Source organism: Mixophyes fleayi, chromosome 4 (assembly GCF_038048845.1).
Source record: "Mixophyes fleayi isolate aMixFle1 chromosome 4, aMixFle1.hap1, whole genome shotgun sequence".
Taxonomy (NCBI): Eukaryota; Metazoa; Chordata; class Amphibia; order Anura; family Limnodynastidae; genus Mixophyes; species Mixophyes fleayi.
The window spans coordinates 148,238,767-148,256,311 of record NC_134405.1 but is presented as its reverse complement, the minus strand read 5'-3'; the positions used below and the strand labels follow the sequence as shown (position 1 = coordinate 148,256,311).

At 42.6% G+C, this 17,545-nt stretch overlaps 1 protein-coding gene across 1 annotated transcript in view; it reads right to left on the bottom strand.

Annotated features, from left to right (window-relative positions):
- FBH1 (F-box DNA helicase 1) overlaps positions 1–17,455 on the bottom strand; it is a 95,014-nt gene extending 77,559 nt beyond the window's left edge. Inside the window, exons 1-5 of the mRNA XM_075208577.1 lie at positions 17,367–17,455; positions 13,687–13,842; positions 11,942–12,459; positions 11,105–11,235; positions 10,104–10,239 (exon numbers count right to left, since the gene is read on the bottom strand). Coding sequence (XP_075064678.1) covers positions 10,104–10,239; positions 11,105–11,235; positions 11,942–12,459; positions 13,687–13,842; position 17,367 — 942 coding nt within the window. The 5' untranslated portion in view covers positions 17,368–17,455. The remainder of the gene's footprint in view (positions 1–10,103; positions 10,240–11,104; positions 11,236–11,941; positions 12,460–13,686; positions 13,843–17,366) is intronic.
- Positions 17,456–17,545: the final 90 nt, after the last annotated feature.

Below are 17,545 nucleotides of genomic sequence, written 5' to 3'. Positions count from 1 at the left end.
GAGGCAGCGGATAGGCATCAGCTAACAGTCCCAATGATACATGGTAGAGTTGAAGTGATTAGAAGACTGTAGTGCCCGGAGGCAGCGGATAGGAATCAGCTCACAGTCACGATGATATAGTAGATGGTAGAAGTGGTATGGGAACCACAGAAGGAGAAGTGGTTTGAAGACTGTAGTGCACGGAGGCAGCGGATAGGAATCAGCTCACAGTCACGATGATACAGTAGATGGTAGAAGTGGTATGGGAACCACAGTAGTAGAAGTGGTTTGGAAACCACAGAGGTAGAAGTGGTTTGGAAACCACAGGAATCAGCTGGGCTGAATGAACAAGGAAACACAGGAACACCTTCAGAGACTCATGGGGAATGAGACTCCAAGATCAGGCAACGTGGTGTTGACCACAGGTGCTTAATATAGGGAGGTTGCCTGATCTGCCAATTAAGTTAAAGGGACATACACAGAAGTATAGGAAAGGGCTGCGCATGCGCAGACCCTCAGGATAGAGGACGGCCACGGTTCCTAAATGTCCGGGAAGAGGCACTCACGGTCCGGTGAGTGACAGTACCCCCCCTTTTAAAGGTGGGCACAGAACGCCTGGAACCGGGCTTGTCCGGATTTTTGGAGTAGAACTTCTTCAAAAGGGCAGGAGCATTAAGATCTTCAGCTTTGATCCAAGAGCGCTCCTCAGGACCAAAGCCCTTCCAATGAACGAGGAAACGGAGGACTCCTCGCGAAATTTTTGCGTCTAGTACCTCAGTAATCTCAAAATCCTCCTCCTGATGAACTTGAACTGGCTGCGGAGCTGAGGGAGGATTAGAGAAACGGTTGATAATAAGAGGTTTGAGTAAAGACACATGGAAGGCATTAGAAATCCGAAGATTCTTAGGAAGAAGAAGTTTCACACATACTGGATTGATTACTTGAATGATCCTATATGGACCAATAAAACGAGGGGCGAATTTCATAGATGGAACCTTCAAACGAATGTTTTTAGTAGATAACCAGACACGATCTCCAATTTTTAGTGGTGGAATAGCCCGCCTCTTCTTATCTGCGAAAGATTTATATTTGATAGATGTCTTCTTTAAACAGGTTTTGACCTGGGACCAGATATTTTTAAAGGTCTGACAAGCAATCTCCACCGCAGGAACTTGGGTGGGCGGGAGGGCAGGAAATTCCGGAAAAGACGGATGGTGACCGTAGACCACAAAAAATGGAGTTTTGGATGATGACTCGTGATACATGTTGTTATGGGCGAATTCAGCCCAAGGAAGCAACTCTACCCAGTTGTCTTGATTGGCTGATGAGAACATCCTTATAAAAGTCTCAAGATCTTGATTGACACGTTCAGTTTGTCCGTTAGATTGCGGATGGTAAGAAGATGAGAGTGCTAATCGTATGCCCAAGGTTTTACAAAGGGCTCGCCAGAATCTGGAAACGAACTGTACTCCTCTATCCGACACAATCTCAGACGGACATCCATGGATACGGAAGATCTCTTTAATGAAATGTTCAGCCAGAATGGACGAGGAAGGCAAACCAGCCAGAGGAATGAAATGAGCCATCTTCGAAAATCTGTCCACCACCACCCAAATAGTGTTATGATTCTTACTAGGTGGTAAGTCAGTAACGAAATCCATACTAATATGGGTCCACGGTTTGGACGGAATGGGTAGTGGTCGCAGCAACCCTGCTGGAGTTCTGCGGGAGGATTTAAACTGGGAACATAGCTCACAGGAAGCAATGAACTCTTTGACGTCTCTCCTCATTGAAGGCCACCAGTAACTTCGAGAGAGAATCTCAAAGGTCTTGTGTTCACCGGCGTGTCCAGAAAAACGAGAGGCATGGAACCACGAAAGGATTTTCCTCCTTAGAGTAGGAGGCACGAGGGTCTTCCCAAATGGTAGCGTTTTGGTGGATGAAGCAGCCAGTGAGATACATTTGGGGTCTAGAATGGTATGGTTGGAAACCTCTTCTATATCAGAGGACGTCATAAAAGCTCTAGATAAAGCGTCAGCTTTTTTGTTCTTGGCAGCTGGTTTGAAGGTTATTATTAATTCAAAACGGGAAAAGAAAAGAGACCATCTTGCTTGACGAGGGTTCAAGCATTGGGCAGACTGGAGATATGACAAGTTCTTATGATCTGTGAAGATCGTCACCGGATGGCGAGCTCCTTCCAATAAGTATCTCCATTCCTCTAATGCAGCTTTGATAGCCAGTAACTCCTTGTCCCCGATAGTATAATTCTTCTCTGCGGGCAGGAGACCCCGAGAATAGAAGGCACAAGGATGAAATTTTTGCTGTTCCGAGCGTTGGGAAAGAATAGCTCCTAAGCCCACATTAGAGGCATCTACTTCCAGGAAGAAGGGGAGTGTCACATCAGGCTGTCGAAGGATTGGAGCCGAAGAGAAGGACTCTTTCAGTGTTTGAAAGGCTTGAAGAGCCTCAGGTGACCATTGCTTAGGATTAGCCCCCTTCCTAGTCAGGGCCACAATAGGAGATGCAATGGAAGAAAAGTCTTGAATGAAGCGTCTATAGTAATTGGCAAAACCTAAAAAACGCTGGATAGCACGAAGAGTAGTTGGCTGGGGCCAATGTAGTACAGCATTCACCTTGTCGGGATCCATCTTCAGGCCAACTCCGGAAACTATATACCCCAAGAATGGAATCTGGGGTAATTCGAATGAACATTTTTCTAATTTACAGAACAATGAATTTTTCCGTAGCCTGGAAAGGACTTCTGCCACATGTTGGTGGTGAGAAGGCAGGTCCTGTGAAAAGATCAATATGTCGTCCAGGTAGACGACGACACATACATATAATAAGTCCCGGAAGATCTCATTAATGAAACCTTGAAAAACAGCGGGGGCATTACACAGCCCGAAAGGCATTACCAGATATTCGTAATGCCCGTCTCTGGTGTTAAACGCTGTCTTCCATTCGTCACCGGAACGGATTCTGATTAAATTGTAGGCACCCCGAAGATCCAACTTAGTAAAGATACGGGCTCCCTTGATGCGATCGAATAGCTCAGTTATCAGCGGAATGGGGTACCGATTCTTGATAGTAATGGCATTGAGTCCACGAAAATCTATGCAAGGGCGTAAAGATCCATCCTTCTTTTTAACGAAGAAGAACCCAGCTCCAGCGGGAGAGGTGGAAGGTCGAATAAACCCACGCTGGAGGTTCTCCTGTATATACTCAGATGTAGCTTGAGTTTCAGGTAACGAGAGAGGATAGACCCGACCCCTGGGAGGAGTCTTGCCAGGTAGAAGGTCGATCGGACAATCCCAAGAACGATGAGGAGGAAGACGTTCAGACTGAGCTTTATCAAAAACATCAGTAAATGAAGCATATTGAGGAGGGAGTCCCGGTGAGGTAGATGAGATGGAAGATTGCTGTACTTTGAGAGGAATGACTTGGGAAAGGCAACGATGGTGACATTCAGACCCCCAAGACGTGACTTGAGGGGTGCGCCAGTCAATCTGGGGAGAGTGACACTGAAGCCATGGAAGGCCTAAGACAATTGGACTTGTCGTAACAGAAAGGATTAAAAACGATATTTCTTCATGATGCAGGGCACCAATCTGAAGGGTTACTGGAGACGTACTCTGAGTGATGAGACCGTTGATGAGACGTGATCCATCTATAGCCGTCACAGTAATGGGTGTTTTTAAGGTAATCACTGGTAGGGACCAATGATTTACTAATGATTTGGAAATAAAATTTCCTGCTGCTCCGGAATCAATCAATGCCTGTGACTCAAAGGTTTTGGTAGCACAGGAAATTGTAACATCAAAGGCGCAGACTTTGGATTTCATGGCAGATGGAGAGGACTCCAGGGACCCTAACTTCACCTCTCCAGAACTAGTTAGGGCCTGGCATTTCCCGATCTCTTAGGGCAAGAGCTGAGCATATGAGTGGAATCAGCACAATAGATACAGAGTCTATTCTTTACTCTTCGTTTCCTCTCCTCTGAAGATAATTTGGAACGTCCTATCTCCATGGGAATCACAGAGGGTGAAACTGGACGAAATTGAGGGTTAGAACGAAGAGGTGCTTTAGCAGAAGTTGTTTTCTCAGCCTCTCTTTCACGAAATCTCATATCAACACGATGGCAAAGAGAGATCAGATCTTCAAGTGACGAAGGAAGCTCTTGGGTAGTCAGTGCATCTTTAATTTTATCGGAGAGCCCCTGCCAGAAGGCGGCAACTAATGCTTCAGTGTTCCACTGAAGTTCAGAGGCTAAGATCCTAAATTGAATGACATACTGTCCTACTGTATGGGAGCCTTGTCGCAAACGAAGAATGCTGGAAGCAGCGGAGGTCACACGACCTGGTTCATCGAACACACTTCGGAACGTGGAAATGAATTTGGCACTATCTTGTAGAATTGGATCGTTTCTTTCCCACAGAGGGGAGGCCCAAGCCAGGGCTTGTCCAGAAAACAATGAGATAAGATAGGCCACTCTGGAACGATGGGTAGAAAAATTTTGAGGTTGGAGTTCAAAATGGACTGAACATTGGTTAAGGAAACCTCTACAAGTTTTGGGGTCCCCGTCATATTTTGACGGAGTAGGCAGGTGAAGCGTAGGAGCTGTAGACACCTGGGATGGCACTGGGGAAACGGAGGAAAGCACAGGAGCTTCAATACTAGCTGTAACAGTCTGTCCAGATGTTCCTTGGGAGGTTAACGATTGGTAACATTGAAGTAACAGCTGTTGGCGAGCATCCTGTTGCTCCACACGGCTGACCAGATGCTGCAGCATCTCTTTAGCAGTAGGTTCCGTATCTGGGTCTGTCATGGCCTGATCTTACTGTCACGGGCACTAGGAGTCTTTACCCAGGGATCACCAGGTGATAGGCTTACCAGAGCAGTATAGGTGGTAATATGGTACTCTGGTAGCAGGGTGATCACGGAACAGGAAATAGCAGATGATGAGATGCTCAGGAAAGTCTATGACTAGCAGCACTGGCAATATGGAGGTAGTAATACACGAGGAACTGTATGGACAAAGGACACGTGAAGGTAGTCAGTGGTCTGCGGTAGCAAGTTGTACCACTGCTATAGTGAGGAGGAATGTCCAACAGAAACGAGGAGGTGATGAGAGTCAGCGGTCTGCGGATAGCAAGTTGTACCGCTGTCTGAGTGAAGGAATGGAATCCAAGTGGAGGTATCCGGGGAGTCAGTGGTCTGCGTTAGCAAGTTGTACCACTGCTATGTGAGAGGATACTGGAACAGGTGAAACTGTAAACAGGAGTCAGTGGTCTGCCACTAGCAAGTTGTACCACCGAATATATACGTGAGGAGGTGCACGGGGAGAGACTGCAACACAATATATACACGGGCACCTTGACTTCGATCCACAGCAACATGCACAACATAAATGTATAAACGACCGAACAACACTGCCAACACAGAAAGTCTCCTGAAGCAATCCGGCACGAGACAACACAGTCAATGATGGCAGTAGAGTCAGCAGATAGTACACTCCAGAGGAGAACCAACACAGTCAATGATGGCAATAGACTCAGCGGATAGTACACTCCAGAGGAGAACCAACACAGTCCAGCAAGGTATGCAACACACAGCACAGTCAATGGGAAGTATGCATACCGTGGTTCAGGAGAAGGCAGTCAGACAGGAGTGCAGAGATACCTGAAGGGCAGGAGGCCAGCAGGATACAAGTCCCTGGATGGGTGAAGCAGGGGTCTAGCAGGTGCAGCGCACAGGTAGGTAGACCAGCAGGGAACACAGGAAGGCGTGGAGAGCGGATCAGCAGTAGATGGATGAGTAGCGCTGAGAAGTAACAGCAGCGGGTCTCTGCGGGAACACGGAGGTAACCAATAGCAACCAGCAGGTGCAGTAACGATGGGACACCGGAGCAGAGTTGAACTGGAACAGATGATCACGGAGAGTAGCGGGTAGCAATAGTGGCAGCAGACTCAAGGAAACACGGTAGAGTAGACAAGGACTGAAGACTGAAGCGCACAGAGGCAGCGGATAGGAATCAGCTAAACAGTCACGATGAAACACAGACGGGTTGCAGGTTGAAGACTGTAGTGCACGGAGGCAGCGGATAGGAATCAGCTAGCAGTCACGATGATGAAACACAGACGAGTTGCAGGTTGAAGCCTGTAGTGCACGGAGGCAGCGGATAGGAATCAGCTAGCAGTCACGATGATGAAACACAGACGAGTTGCAGGTTGAAGCCTGTAGTGCACGGAGGCAGCGGATAGGCATCAGCTAACAGTCCCAATGATACATGGTAGAGTTGAAGTGATTAGAAGACTGTAGTGCCCGGAGGCAGCGGATAGGAATCAGCTCACAGTCACGATGATATAGTAGATGGTAGAAGTGGTATGGGAACCACAGAAGGAGAAGTGGTTTGAAGACTGTAGTGCACGGAGGCAGCGGATAGGAATCAGCTCACAGTCACGATGATACAGTAGATGGTAGAAGTGGTATGGGAACCACAGTAGTAGAAGTGGTTTGGAAACCACAGAGGTAGAAGTGGTTTGGAAACCACAGGAATCAGCTGGGCTGAATGAACAAGGAAACACAGGAACACCTTCAGAGACTCATGGGGAATGAGACTCCAAGATCAGGCAACGTGGTGTTGACCACAGGTGCTTAATATAGGGAGGTTGCCTGATCTGCCAATTAAGTTAAAGGGACATACACAGAAGTATAGGAAAGGGCTGCGCATGCGCAGACCCTCAGGATAGAGGACGGCCACGGTTCCTAAATGTCCGGGAAGAGGCACTCACGGTCCGGTGAGTGACAGTCCCGCTACTCACGGCTCCTATTGGTTCTTCTCGCTACATAAGGCAGTGAGGACTGAGCCTCACTGCCAGTTATAGCTCCCAGTGTAGCTAGGCTCCCTGTTTCTATTTCTGCTCCTTGATTGTTTTTGCTTAGACCTGATCTCCCGTGTATGACCCCTGGCTTGTTTCTGGAACCTGTTGTATTGCCTGTGACCTCTGTCCTCGGATTGTGCTTGGAATTTCTTTGTCTGCTGCCGGCCCTCGACCCCTGCCTGGATTTCACTCTGCTGTTGCTTCTAACCTCCATAGCTGGGTTCTCCCCAGTCAGCGCTCATCTCTCGACCCTCTGTTTGTCTGCGGCCAAGTCTGTCCCCACCACTAGGCGCTCCAGTGAACACCAGACTTCAAAACAGACTCCGGGTTTTGACGTGCTGACTGGAGGGGTTCCTAACACCATCAAATATTCAATTGCAATAATTATTCAGAAAGACTAATTGAAATTATACATAGGATGTACCTTAATGTAGTTAGACAACGCAACATCTGGCAGACTCATTCAAAATATTGCTGGAGTAACTGTGGGTGTATAGGGCACCTGTTGCATATGTTTTCGGATTGCCCAATTATAAAGATCCTTTGGGCTGAAGTAGGAAATTTAATCACACAAGTTACTGGGTCCGACCTACTGTTGTGCAATGAAAAAGCCCTTTTTCACCATTTCCATGTTACTTTCTCGTCATATAACAGATATATTGCCGGGCATATCCTCACTGCTGCTAAAGCCACTATAGCCCAGCAGTGGCAGGATCCACCCCCTCCGCATATCTCCAAAATAAAAACGAAAGGGCAAATAAAATTCAAAATGGAAACTGCAGGGCATTTGTAATCTACCTCAGCTTCATCCCAACAAGTGAAGTGGTAAAAATGGTATATTTATAGTATAGAGATTAAAGATTAATATGAAAACAGGGTGTCTTTACAAATTATTTTAATCTGTGTCCTACATGATATGTATATTACTACTGCATGTATATGCTCACTGCACTGACAATACCAATGATGTTACTGATGCTGAAGACATTTGCTGCAGAGAGCGCACATTTCCATTTGATTATCTGACATGAATATGCCGTACTTACACCCTTGTATCCTTCCCTTACCCCACACTTCCCCTTTTCTTATTCTGTTCCCCTCCATTTACCTTAAAAAAATCAATAAAAACTAATAAGTAAAGAATTGGTGATAGCACCCCTGCCCCTTTCCTTTTGTATTATCTTATCAATGTGTCTGAATTCAACCTTTATGCCGAGGATAAATAACACAATGTATGCTATAGTTTCCACCAATCACTAACTGCCTCTCAGGAATATCTAATTGGATGGCTCTCAGTCACCTGAAGCTTACTATGTACAAAACATAGCTCTTAATCTGCTATGTTATGCCACACAGTAGGGCAATCTACCAATAACCATAAAATAACATATCTTTATTGCTTTATTTATCTTATTAAAAGAAAGCACTACCCATCCTGAAACAGCATATGCGAAGTCAGTTTCCCAAGTTAACTCTTTAGGTGTCATTTGATTTGTCTCGCACTGGTATTTCACATCTAAAAACCCTATGACTTTTTCTTCTGTGATCTTCTCTGTCACTCAACCGCTAAGCTATTTAATACATGCTCTAATTTGTTCTCAATTGACAAAACTGTATTATTTTATGTTTAAAGGTGTTCTACACTTAGCTGTTTTATCTGATCAATGTCCCCAATATATGGGGAAGATTATTTCAATACAAGGCCCTATACACACTTGTCATCTAACCCCTGACTAAGCAGGGCTGAAAGTTACTGCTTATAACCCAAGACGGAGTTACAGGGTTTCAGCTTACCTGAACTCCCCTACCGTCTGTAAGTAATTCAGCTATGAGTCATTTCACTATCCTACTTTATTGCAATATAAATCAATATGTGGCAAGGGTAAATAGGGAAGCCTGAACCTGGGAACTGTAATATCCGTTTAAAGGCATACAAATAGACATTTAGAGCAACACTGGAACAATACAAGACAAAATGTAGTCTATGTTCCATCCTATATTCTTCCTGAATTGCCCCGAATGTTCAGGTGCAGTTCTCATAAAGACATAACAAGCCCATCTGAGGTGCGTCTTGGGTACATTTGAACTCCATTCAATGTTAGGTTAAATAAAGTAAGCACAGCTAGAAGCTAGATGGGCAACAAAGTGGAACAGACTGTTGCAGTCAGCATTGGATAGCAGTAATGAGGGAAGTATACCTGGCATCTTGTATTAAGATAAGCTACAATGCAAAGGAGAAATGAATAATAAAAATGCAACATTTAAGTGTTGAACCCATTTACAAGTATATAGTTAACAGTTATTTTAAGTGGATAACATTTTGCACAAAATTTATTAAATTAGGTGTGTTTTTGAGAACCTGGTTAACTTGGAGCCCATCGATATGAGTGAGTACCAGTAGATAACATGAGACCTATGAACAAAGTTGACTTGCATGTGCATAGATTCCAAATCTATAAGACTGTTTGGTCCCTTTCAGTCATAACTCTCTACCTTTGGACTATCAGCTCAAGGCAAACATAAAAGGTGTACAACCACCTTTGTCAAAATGTTTACTTTTTAATTCTCTCTGTATATTTTATCAACATATAAATGTACAATGATAAACCTTTGAGGCAACTTTTTTTGTTTCTGTTGAATGCCTTATATTCTGAAATGGCCTACATCTGCTATCTGGAAACAACTGAATCCAATGCAGAGCACAGTACAGCAGTGTCATATCCCAGGTCAATGAACTAAGCAACACTGATTGATTATATAAACACATAGCAGAAAAAAAGATGGACTATAGAGAGAAAAGGAAATGTAATTTCCAAGCTAAAAGTGATCGGAAAATTTCTTCAAGAACTCCTGAGATGAATAAGAGGCTGTTCATGTCCAAGTTTTGTAACATGTTGTGAATAGTATTTGACCTTGTTAAATTTACTTGGGTTCAACCTGTGACATGAAAAGGGTCTGATCAATAATCTCTATTGAGGCTGCAGAAAAAACTACATGGTCCCTCCTCTTGCATCCAGCAAGACCAGCATACAACATAGCCAAAACTCCAGAAGAAATAAAGCTGTGTGCAAACTCTATGGCTTAGTTGCAACACTACACTAAGCTGTAACAACTGTTGAGTCAAAATAAAGAGAAAAATGCTGAGCCATCTATCAGGAAGTCTCAAAAGTGGACGAGTTATTATATTGGCTGCCCATTGTAGGCAATTAAGATCTGTAAATATATGCAAGAGATGTTATGTACCTCAGTGTTACTCTTCAGCTCTGGTAGTCTGTGAATAACACATGTTTCTGCCATTTCATATAAATGATGGCTCTTTAGAGAGTCCAAAACGATCCTCCAGTCCGCCATGCGGGAACACATCAACGTATCAAAGCACCTACAGAATTTTCAGAAATAAACTTTATCAGTAATGAAACAAGAATCTGCATTTAATTATACTGGCTTCAATAGAAACACTCTACAATGTTTAGGCTGAAAATATACTCCAACAAAATAGGAACAAAGCCATGTTATGCATATAGGTCCTGATTCATTAAGGCACACAAAAATAACGTATAGTGCGTTTTTATTTACATCGGGCATACGCACATCCGTAATCAACAAGGAGCAGAACTGAACACACGTCTGTTGAGGAGTCCACTCTACTCTAACACACAATACACTGCAGGATATGTACAATACATATGTGGAATATTAGGTCCAAAAAGAACACACAGAGGGAAAATAAAAAATAAGCTAATGTTACCTGTCAATAATGTAGTCATTAATGACAAAATAATTAAAAATATATATATCCCCCCCCCCATTTGTGTGTGTGCGAGGAGGGGGGGGGGGGGTGTTCTGAATGTCAACTGTACAAAAGATGCATTGCACTGCTCCTGAATGCAAGTGTTTTAGCATGCATACGCGTCCATCATCACTAGTAGTCAGCACTTACACCCGACAAGTAGCAGGTGCAAGTGATGCAACAGAAAAGCATGTACCTTTGAAATGCCCAAAACTTGAATCAGACGTTGCTGAGTACACTTACTGTACATTGAATATGTGCATATGCCCAGTCCCCTCCCCATTCCGCCCCTGAAATCATAGACTGTAGGAGGGGTCTTTTGCGCTCGAAGATTAATTGGACGTTTCTGCGTTCAACGGCATATGGTCCTGCTATGGGCATGCACAGAGCGAATTTATGCAAAATACGGCATGTATCAGTATTTAGTTTTAGAATAGGAATAGTCACTTCTTACTTTACTAGATTAAGGATACAGAGGGGGTTGTCTGCAGTTATTCCATTTGTCTTAAGAATATCTTCAATTTCCATTACTGCTAGTTCATCTTTCTCAAGGTACCGGTGGTAGAGTTTTTTCCATGGGATGAACTGAAATGCAAGAAAAGAAAAGTACTGCATAGAGTTCTTTACAGAGGACATGGGAAAAAGAGATGTTAATAAGCAAGAACCACAAGACTATTCACTTCATAGCAAATTAAGACTCAGTTCTTATGGGTGTAAGAATATGATATCAGGGTAAAGAACATGCAGTGGATCTCTTATTCAGCTGATATATGGCACATTCTCAGCGGCCATTTTAGTTCTGGTTGCCACAGGATAAAGCCAGCAATATTTGCCCTTAAGGCTTGTATAAGTTGGCGACGAAAGGGACAGAAGCACCTTTACAAAAGTTTACATCAACTCAGATGGCATGAATAAGTAGTGAGACATGGCGAGCCAGCTGCCAGTGTCTTTTGTGTATTAATCAGAGCAATTTGGTATGGACATGAAGTTTTGAGGGAAAATGTAATGGCTGAGATGGGACAATGCGACAGAGAATATAATGTCAGCTGGGAGGGAAAGAAGGCCAGTCAGTCTGCACCCCTGCTGGACGTCATGTGATCTTGGGTCTTCCAGGGTGAAAAATTAAGAATATTGCCTTTCACCAGAGCAGATGACTTACTACTGTTTTTTCTCATTGTGCAAGTAAAAGCAATTAAACATGTTTAACATCATAAGTAAATTTTCTTTTCGCAGAACACATGGCATAAGTAAATAATGATAAAGAGAAATGTTACTGAAAATAAATACAAACCAATGTATCGTCGACAAGAGCCTTCCATTTCTGACAAACCAAACTCACATTCTGGTATAAGTCAACTATCGGGAGGAAACCAAATATACACTGCAAGAGTTCATTAGGAAATCTATTTATATGCCCACACGATGGCTTGTTTTGGTCGGTCACCCCCAGAAGTCCATAGCAAGTCTCAGGAAGTGAATCCAGCAAAAGACTCATTTCGTCATCGTCATCATCATTATCATCACCATAAAAATTGCTGGAAGAGGACATAGCTTCCTCTCCTGAGGGATGTACATTCGAATCGTGGCTCCAACTTTCCACTGAAGAAAAGGGACGTTTTCTACTTAAAGTGCGTTCTGAAGGAGAGGGATCATCCTCACTGTCAAAGTCTGCAGCATGTTCATCCATATGACTAGAGAGTAACTCTTCTTCCATCTCAGGTACGTGACTGCTGTTTGCAGAGCTAAAGTATGCAAGATCTGTAGTTTTATTATCAGACAAAGTCTTAAAAGGACTCTCTCTCATCTTTCCTGTAGCAAAATAGGAAGAAAAGCAAAACGAAAAACAAGTTTTGATAAAACAGGTAATGAATACACTAAAAAAAAATAGCACAGTGGCTTAGTGGTTAGCAATTCTACCTCACAGCACTGGGGTCATGGGTTTGATTCTGGACTTTGGCTTTATCTGTGAGGAGTTTGTATGTTCTCCCCGTGTTTGTGTGGGTGTCCTGTGGGTACTCTGGTTTCCTCCCACAATCCAAAAACTTACTAGTAGGTTAATTGGCTGTTATCAAACTGACCTTAGACTGTCTGTATGTGTGTGTGTGTATGTTAGGGAATTTAGACTGTAAGTTACAATGGGGAAGGGGCTGATGTGAGTGAGTTCTCTGTACAGCGCTGTAGAATTAGTGGCGCTATATAAATAGATGATGAGGATGATAAAGCTTTTGGTGCTATAGTAAATAATCAAATTTACCCTGATTTGTAAATGAATAAGTACTACATAAAAACACATACAGTAAGGCCGTTTTTCTTATACACCTGTTTATATGTGCAAAACCTAAAATAAAACACAAAAGACGAAAGTGCCAAACATATTGTAATATATACACCTCAAAGTGACTTCAAACAGTGATTTAGTCATTTCTGGGACTTATCTTCATCCTGTGGAAACAGCACTTTTCCTTACTGTGTGCTTTGGTTGGTGAGTATTCGGTTGTGTTGACGACTAGAAGCTTCCCATTTGACCATACCAACTATTGAAGAGGATGTCTCTACATTCATCCTCTATATTCAATTCACATAAGACCTATTTTTATTTACTTTTGGCATGCGGTTTGAAATAAACCACCGTTTGAAGTCACTTTAAGTTGTACATATTATACTATGTTTGGCGTTTTTGTCTTTTGTGGTTTATAAATACACTGAAACTTACAAAATGTATTAAGTGTAAATACTTTTTATTTTAAATAAAGCTAAAAACCTGCAATACATGTCAATTTATAAAAGGTGCATCTATCTATATCTAAATATACCCATAACTTGGCAGGACTTAAAATGTTTCACATTACATCTATAGTTGCTGTGTAGCTGAGTGTTCTTTATTTCACCAATTTTCTGCAAAATGTAGCGCACAGTAGGAGTGTTCTATAACAACTTTTACATACATATTTGTAAGATATATTAACAGCAGCTTTATATAAACCAACTTTTATTTTAGGTTTAGTGGTTCTACAAGTAAAGGTAGACAATGCCTACCTCTGAACCATCTCTCAGTCCTACCACGAGGATACAGTCCTTGGTGTACATCTCTGGATTTCCATTGGTTAAAAGGTTGAGTGAGGGAACGCAAACCCTCTTCGCTGTGGGCCAATTCCTGACAATCCCTTTCTGTGAGATGCTTCCGCCTTCGCACTGTTTGTCAAATAAGAAAAATTGAACACAAAGTCAAGAATCCCATGCTTTGCAGGTCACAATTCCATTCACAGAACAGCTCTGTATCCATCACCAAAGGTGCTTTGCAACAATTATTATTTGGTTATTGTAACTTGTGCTCGTGAACTTTTTTTTGGTTTCTTTTAATCTCTTTATTTAATTTTATTTTCAAACAATTTATAATGAAGAAAGATATGATGCAGGACAAATTAAGAAGTGCATTATGCATAGAATGAGACTATGGTGCTCAAGACATAACATTAAACATACTACAGAGGATTCAGTAAACAGACATGCAAATAAGCAACTCCTTGACACTGTGGTCATTGTGTCCAGTGAGCATATACGTAGTGTATATAGAGAAAGACAAAGAAAGAGCGAAGAAGAAAAAGGTGGACGGATGGTTGGGGGGCGGGGGGTTAGGTAGGGAGTGCTGGGGTGCAGGGGAGAACAAGCGAGTCGGTGGATTAGCCTAAAGATTTGGGCTCATGAGGAGTCTGGCAGTAGAGTGCTGTAATAGGAGTACCAGTACGTTCTGGAAGTTGTCATCTTCTTAGCTTTGAAAGCTATATTCCATTTTGGAAACAAACCAGATTCAGCTTAGAACATCTTGTGCTGTGGGAGGATTATTTTTTGTATGTTAGGGGGGCACAGCCAAATGGGTTGATTGAGGTCAGCCTAGGGGACAGTCCTTTGACACTGGGGATGAGACTATGTTACAAAATAAACTAATCTCGAGTAGGACCACCAAATGTTAACAAAGCTGCCAGGCTGGCCAAATTCCCTCCAGCACTGTTTGGATGTGTTTGGATAGAATTTATGGAAGTATTCTAGGATCAATTAGTGAAAATGTTGTAAGAGTTTCCTATTATAGCCACACTAATCGAGCATTGAGAGGGTCTGGTACAGATTTTGTCCTAGGTCTCTTTTTCCAGGTATACTTCTAAGCCGGCTTTTCAGGCAATTTTTTGTGTACCTTTTTCTGGCATCTGTAAAACTAGAATTGTGTGGTAGTGCAGATATATAGGGGCATATTTATAAAAGCACATTAGTGCACTATCGTGCACTTACCGTGAAATTAAGCTCCCTGGGTGTCCTCCGGATATTTATGAAAGGTGCATCGCAGCAGATATTGTGTATATCTGCTGCTTTGCACTCCTCTTCGTTTTTGGGAGCAGTCACCATTCTACAGTATGGTGACTGCTCCCAGCTCAAATCTAACAAGTTCCGAAAAAAACATTTTTTTCGGAAACTTGTCTTGATAATGTAAGCCAGCTGAAGCTGGCGTACATTATCAGAATTGATGAAGTCCAATGCTGTCAGCTCTGCTCCGAAGAGCAGAGCTGGACAGCGCATGTGTAGAGGGATCACATGATCCCTCCCTGTCACTCACAGCTCTCTCTCTGCACATGCGCCATTCAAGAATGAAAAGAACGAGGAGAAGATCCGGAGACAGTGCTTCCGAAGAGGTGGGGTAAGTATGATTTTTTACATCACAGAAAGAGCAGTTTTTTGGAACTGCTGTTTCTGTGCAGGGTTGTACATAAATGTGAGAAATAGTTCAATCCTTATCATTGCGATAAGGATTGAAAACTACTTTTCACTTTATGTGAATATTGATAAATGTGCCCCATAGAGCCTCTGCGACTGGGATTGCAAGTGCAGGTCCGTTGAATTAGCGTAAGCTGCCTTGTTGGTGCCTTGAGTGTGGGTTAAGGTGGAAGTATTAGAAAAACAGAGCAGAGAGTAGATCATAGGGCAGTGGGGAAACATAAAGAAAAAGGAATATTATACCACATTCACATTGCCGCCACTCCAATTTCCCGGGTTTTTCTAGTCAGGTTTTTGCCGTGTCACAGAACAACCCAGTTCAGAGATACTGTTCACACTGCACCTTGGACCCGGGAATCTCCCGGGTCGAGCCCGTTCATACTGAATCCGGGTCTGCCCTGGCAATAAGTGTGAGTCATCACAAGAGGAGCTTTAATTGGCTCAAAAATGGTGAGGTCATTTAATGAGGCCAAAGTGGGTGGTATCTGTTCACAGCATTGCTTTAATTTTATTTACCACCTTATGCTTGCTGCGCTGTATTCCCTGCTCTGTTAGTACTTTTGCTATGTTATAGTACACTGTTGTATCCTTTACAGTGCCTGTGATCTGTGTTTTGATTTCTCCCTCTCCTCTAATGGCCAGCAGCTCATGGACTTCTTCCCCTAGCCAGTGTGCCATGCTTTCTCCTATCTCTCCTCTCTGCGGCAGTGAAATGACGTCATCCTCGCACCGTTCACACGGCAGACGACCCGATCTAATTACCGGGTCATTAGACCGGGATTTTGCACTTGCCCCATTCACACTGAGCCAAGACCCGGGTCGTCGGAGCCCGCCCCAGCAAAAACCCAGGTTTTATAGGCAGTGTGAATGAGGTATTAGAGTTTTACTATTTATGGGTTACCAGTCTCTAAACCAGTAGACCACTACTAGAATAGAGATGCCATATTTTTACAGCAGAAACCTGAGGCACACATGTGAGGTTTGCTTATTATAGAAAAGTCTCCTTTAACATCCAATTAAGTAATAAAAATTTTTTTTTTTACACCAACTGTATGTGTGCACTGAATGTTTCATAAATTTTCAATATTAAAGATTTCCAGTGGTGAGAACTACGAATGTACTGAAAAAGCTGTAACAGGTTGGTACCCTAATGATGCTGCTGGATATTCTATATACTCGCACTATACAACATACACAGGATGTGCAGCCAGTGGTTTCATCTTCTCACAAGAATAAGGGTGCAAAATAATAAAGAAGATCAAGGATTCACCATGTTTATTTATTTCCGATTGAATGGCAATTAAATGTCAGTTATATTTCACAAGCTACAAAAACAAGAATCAAATAACACAACACCGATAACCAAACACTGTACAGAACGCTTTTATGCTGACTGCAAGAAATGCAAAGATGTTCTGAGCAAAACTCTGCTACATTGTATTTGCCATTGAAACAGAAAGTGAAAAACGAACAAGAATAAACTTCCGCAAACTTGTAGTTACCAACATTTTACAAGATTATGCTGCTGAACACGTATGTTTATACATGTTACATACAAGCTATGTTTGTGAATGTATGTGTACTACTCAATTACAACATGTTTACTAAACGTTCTTATAATGTAACTTTTAGATTTTAAATATTCATCTTCAATACATGTAAACTTATAAAGTCCAAGTAATTATATTTGGAACTAATAACTGCATAAAGTACACAGAATAAGAGAAACCGTACTGTGCCAAAAATGGAAAATAGGGTCAATGAGGGACGAATATTCCAAGGAATATATATTTAAAACCTGGAATCATCGATGAATATTAGGCACAACTGTTGGTTATGAAAGCTTTACATTTTTCTTGTACAGGAGTATATTATTTTGTACAATACCGCAGAGCACATGATGATGACAAAGTGACAGGTGTCCAGATACAGTATAATAGGAATGCTCTTACTCTGCTCAGCTCTCCGTACAGCTATGGCGATACACAGGACACATCTGCCGGACCGTCCGTACAGCTTCAATAACTTATCTAACTATCCAATCGCAACAGCCGAGAAGTCAACTCCCGACCAATCAGAAACCCTGACATGTACAGTCCATCGGGGGCGGAGACATGCACTCAGCTCATGC